At 37.0% G+C, this 4,041-nt stretch overlaps 1 protein-coding gene across 1 annotated transcript; it reads left to right on the top strand.

Annotated features, from left to right (window-relative positions):
* The first annotated feature begins 887 nt into the window (after nt 1-887).
* Nucleotides 888-2,914, top strand: LOC103499482 (ammonium transporter 1 member 1-like). Its single transcript, XM_008462498.3, has one exon. The coding sequence runs from the start codon at nt 1,042-1,044 to the stop codon at nt 2,542-2,544; it is 1,503 nt and encodes a 500-aa protein (XP_008460720.2). The 5' UTR covers nt 888-1,041; the 3' UTR covers nt 2,545-2,914.
* Nucleotides 2,915-4,041: the final 1,127 nt, after the last annotated feature.

The following is a 4,041-nucleotide window of genomic DNA, read 5'->3' as shown; positions in this document are numbered from 1 at the left end:
GTTCGCGATCATTTAGATATGGCTACAACGCGATCGTTTAGATATGTCTACAACACGATTGTTTAGATATGGCTATAATTTATACATGATCATTTAGTTTAGATATGGTTACAATGCGATCGTTTAGATATGGCTACAATTTATACACGATCGTTTAGATATGAGTACAATTTATACACGATCGTTTAGATATGAGTACAATTTATACGCGATCGTTTGGATATGGCTACAATCTATAGGCGATCGTTTAGATATGGGTTACAATTTATCTTTAAATTTTGTTACACGATTGTTTAGATTTGAAGAACTAAATCTAAATGATTTTTTTAAAAAAAATTGGTATACGATTTTTTTAATTCTTTTGAACATGATCGTTTACTCTTTTTATATTACACAATCTTTTATTTTTTTACACGATCGTTTACATTTGGCTACTCCAATCTAAATTTCGTTTCTTTATATATGATCTTTTAGATTTGATTACCCAAAATGTAAACGCGTAAAAAAAAATGATGGAAAGAAATCGTAGGGAAAAAAGAAAAGAAAAAGTAGAAAGACGAAAGAAATCGAAGCGAAAAAAAACGAAGAAGAAAAGAAAAAAACGATGAGAAGATTAAACGACGTAAATATGATGGAAAAAAATCGCAAAAAAGAAAAGGAGAAAAAAAGAAAGAGAATCGCAGAAAAAGATAGAAAGACAAAATAACCCTAAAAATAAAAGAAAGATGTAAGGATAAACTTATAATATTTAAAAATGACTAGCCATGTGTTTTGTTACACCGTTAGATATAGTTAATAGTTTTGTTAATTTATGTAAGTTTCTGAAAATTTCAAGTAGTTTCTACGTTTGCATAAATTTTTGTACCAAAATTATTATAAAAATTTGAGTCAAATGGCAAAAGACAAATAATTTATTGAAAATAATTGGAAGAAAAGAGGCATCGCCTTCTATAAATGAATGGCACACCCACATGGCAATAATCCCACACTCTGTTTCTCTTAAACGGAGAGACTTTATTGCTCTCTTTTAAGTTTTCAACAATGGCGGCTACAGATTGCTCTCTCACTCTGGCCCAACTCCTCGGTCCAAATGTCACCAACTCCGGTGCCGCCGCCTCCTTCATTTGCGACCAATTCACCACCTCCACCCACAACTTCTCCGACACCAAATTCGCCGTCGACACCGTCTACCTTCTCTTCTCCGCCTATCTCGTCTTCTCCATGCAGCTCGGCTTCGCCATGCTCTGTGCCGGCTCCGTCCGTGCCAAAAACACCATGAACATCATGCTCACCAACGTCCTTGACGCCGCTGCCGGCGGCCTTTTCTACTACCTCTTCGGCTTCGCCTTCGCTTTTGGCACTCCCTCCAACCCCTTCATCGGCCGTCATTTCTTTGGCCTCAAATCAATCCCTTCCACCGCCGCCGATTACAGCTTCTTTCTCTATCAGTGGGCTTTCGCCATCGCCGCCGCCGGTATCACCAGCGGCTCAATTGCCGAGCGAACCCAATTCGTTGCCTATTTGATCTACTCCTCTGTTTTGACCGGTTTTGTTTACCCGGTTGTGTCCCATTGGTTCTGGTCTCCAGACGGTTGGGCCAGCCCGTCACGGTCCAACGGCGATCTCTTATTTGGAACCGGAGTCATAGATTTCGCTGGTTCAGGCGTGGTTCACATGGTTGGTGGAATCGCTGGACTTTGGGGTGCTTTAATCGAAGGTCCTCGAATCGGCCGATTCGACAAAACCGGTAGATCTGTTGCTTTACGTGGCCATAGTGCTACGTTAGTCGTTCTCGGTACATTCATGCTTTGGTTCGGTTGGTACGGGTTCAACCCCGGTTCCTTCACTAAGATCTTAGTTCCTTATGGTTCAAATAATTTCTACGGACAGTGGAGCGCCGTCGGTCGGACCGCCGTGACGACAACACTAGCTGGTTGCACAGCTGCACTAACGACCCTTTTCGGAAAACGAATTTTATCCGGCCATTGGAACGTCACCGATGTCTGCAACGGCTTACTTGGTGGGTTCGCCGCCATAACCTCCGGCTGCTCGGTGGTGGAGCCGTGGGCGGCTGTGATATGTGGGTTTGTGGCAGCGATAGTTTTAATCAGCTGTAATAAACTAGCAGAGAAGGTGAAATTCGACGACCCACTAGAAGCGGCACAATTGCACGGAGGTTGCGGGGCATGGGGGATAATATTCACGGCGTTGTTCGCGACAAAGAAGTATGTAAACGAGGTGTACGGCGGGGATGCAGGGCGGCCACACGGGTTATTTATGGGTGGGGGAGGGAAGTTGTTGGGTGCACATTTGATACAAATTTTGGTGATTATTGGTTGGGTTAGTGTTACCATGGGGCCATTGTTTTATGGGTTACATAAGCTGAAACTATTAAGAATCTCGCCGGAGGATGAGATGGCCGGAATGGATATGACTAGACATGGTGGATTTGCTTACGTATACCATGATGAAGATGAATCTCCGACCAATGGGATCCAAATTAGTAGGATTAGGCCAGGGGAAACAAGTCCAATTGAAAATTAAGAAAGTGGAGGAATTTGACTTGTTGGGCTAAATTGTATTTTCTTTTTTTTTAAAAAAAAAAAAATACTTTGTGAACCATAGAGGGCTTGGCACATGAGGTTGAGAAGTAAAAATATGGGAGTAGGAGGTGTATGAACTTCACTCTTTTGATTTGCTTGTACAAATTTATAACTCCCTAGATTTGATAACAGATATTTCACTTTTATCCCAAAAAGTTTAGTGATTAGAGTAAGTGAGAGAGTATTTTTCTTTACGAACCTAGTTTGTGGGTGTATGCGAGGAGGTGACAATATTGATTGTCTGTTGATCTCTTTTTCCATGTGTGACAAATGTGTTACATAAATAGTATAGTTATTCAATATTGCTTGTATAGGTTTTTTAAATATTGTTTTAGAATGTTAAAAGCAAGAGTTACATAATAAATATGTTATCCATTACTATATATCAAAGCTTATTAGTTCAAATCTCTAACCTTTATAGGTATTAAAATAAAAATTAAATATAGTGTTTCTTTCCTAAAAAAAGGTATCTTTCAAAAAATATAACAAAACGACAAAATATTTACATTGCAGAACAATTTCAAAAATGAAAAAAGCTCACAGATCTATAATGAAAAATACAACAAATGATGTGTCAACCACGCCTAACTTTGCACATAATATATTTCCTACATAATTGTTTATATTTGACTATTGTTTGACAGACGATCGTTTAGATTTAGCCGTTTAGATTGGATAACCAAATATTTATTTTTTAAATTCTCTATATTTAATTTGGTTACACGATCCTTTATATTTGATCGTTTATATTTGGCTAGCCAAATCTAAGCAATTTATTTTTTAAATTCTTTTTGTACATAATTGTTTAATTTGATCACACGATCGGCTAAACGACTTGGCTACCCAGACGTTTTTTTTCATCTTTTATATTTAATACACGATATAGAACAACAAACAATAAAAGTTTGAAAAAAAAAAGATCTTTTATCTTTATACACGATCTTGAACCAAATAACACTGAGAATAAGAAAGAGAATAAAAAAAGAACGAATTTGAAATATTTAAAAAATGACTAGCTTGATGGACTTTGTTATATATGCTCTAAATATTTTACCGCATTGTTATATTTATAAAAATTTTCCTAAAAAAGATGGTTAACATTTATTGATATGAGATTGGATAAATTGTTTGGGAAGGGTAGGACTAAGTAATAGTCCACTTAAAGGCTAGCGAATAGGGATTATATTGATTAAGGAAGTTTTAGCGTTCAAGTCAATATCTGAAGGAGTAGTTCAAGAGAAATGTTTATTGGATTCATTATTTATAGAGTTTGAAGGTTAAAAGAAAAGGTTAGAGTGATGTGCAAATTAGTCTAGTTAAATTGGAGTAAATTGGTCATCGTTGAAACAAGCGATTCTTAATTGATTGAGTTAAGTCTCATGTTTGTTATTTGGTTACTTAAGCCACATGGTATACCGATTATGATAATTGTATTATT

This window comes from Cucumis melo, chromosome 5 (assembly GCF_025177605.1).
Source record: "Cucumis melo cultivar AY chromosome 5, USDA_Cmelo_AY_1.0, whole genome shotgun sequence".
Taxonomy (NCBI): Eukaryota; Viridiplantae; Streptophyta; class Magnoliopsida; order Cucurbitales; family Cucurbitaceae; genus Cucumis; species Cucumis melo.
Note: the sequence above shows the minus strand (reverse complement) of the source record. Positions and strands in the feature narration are given on the sequence as shown.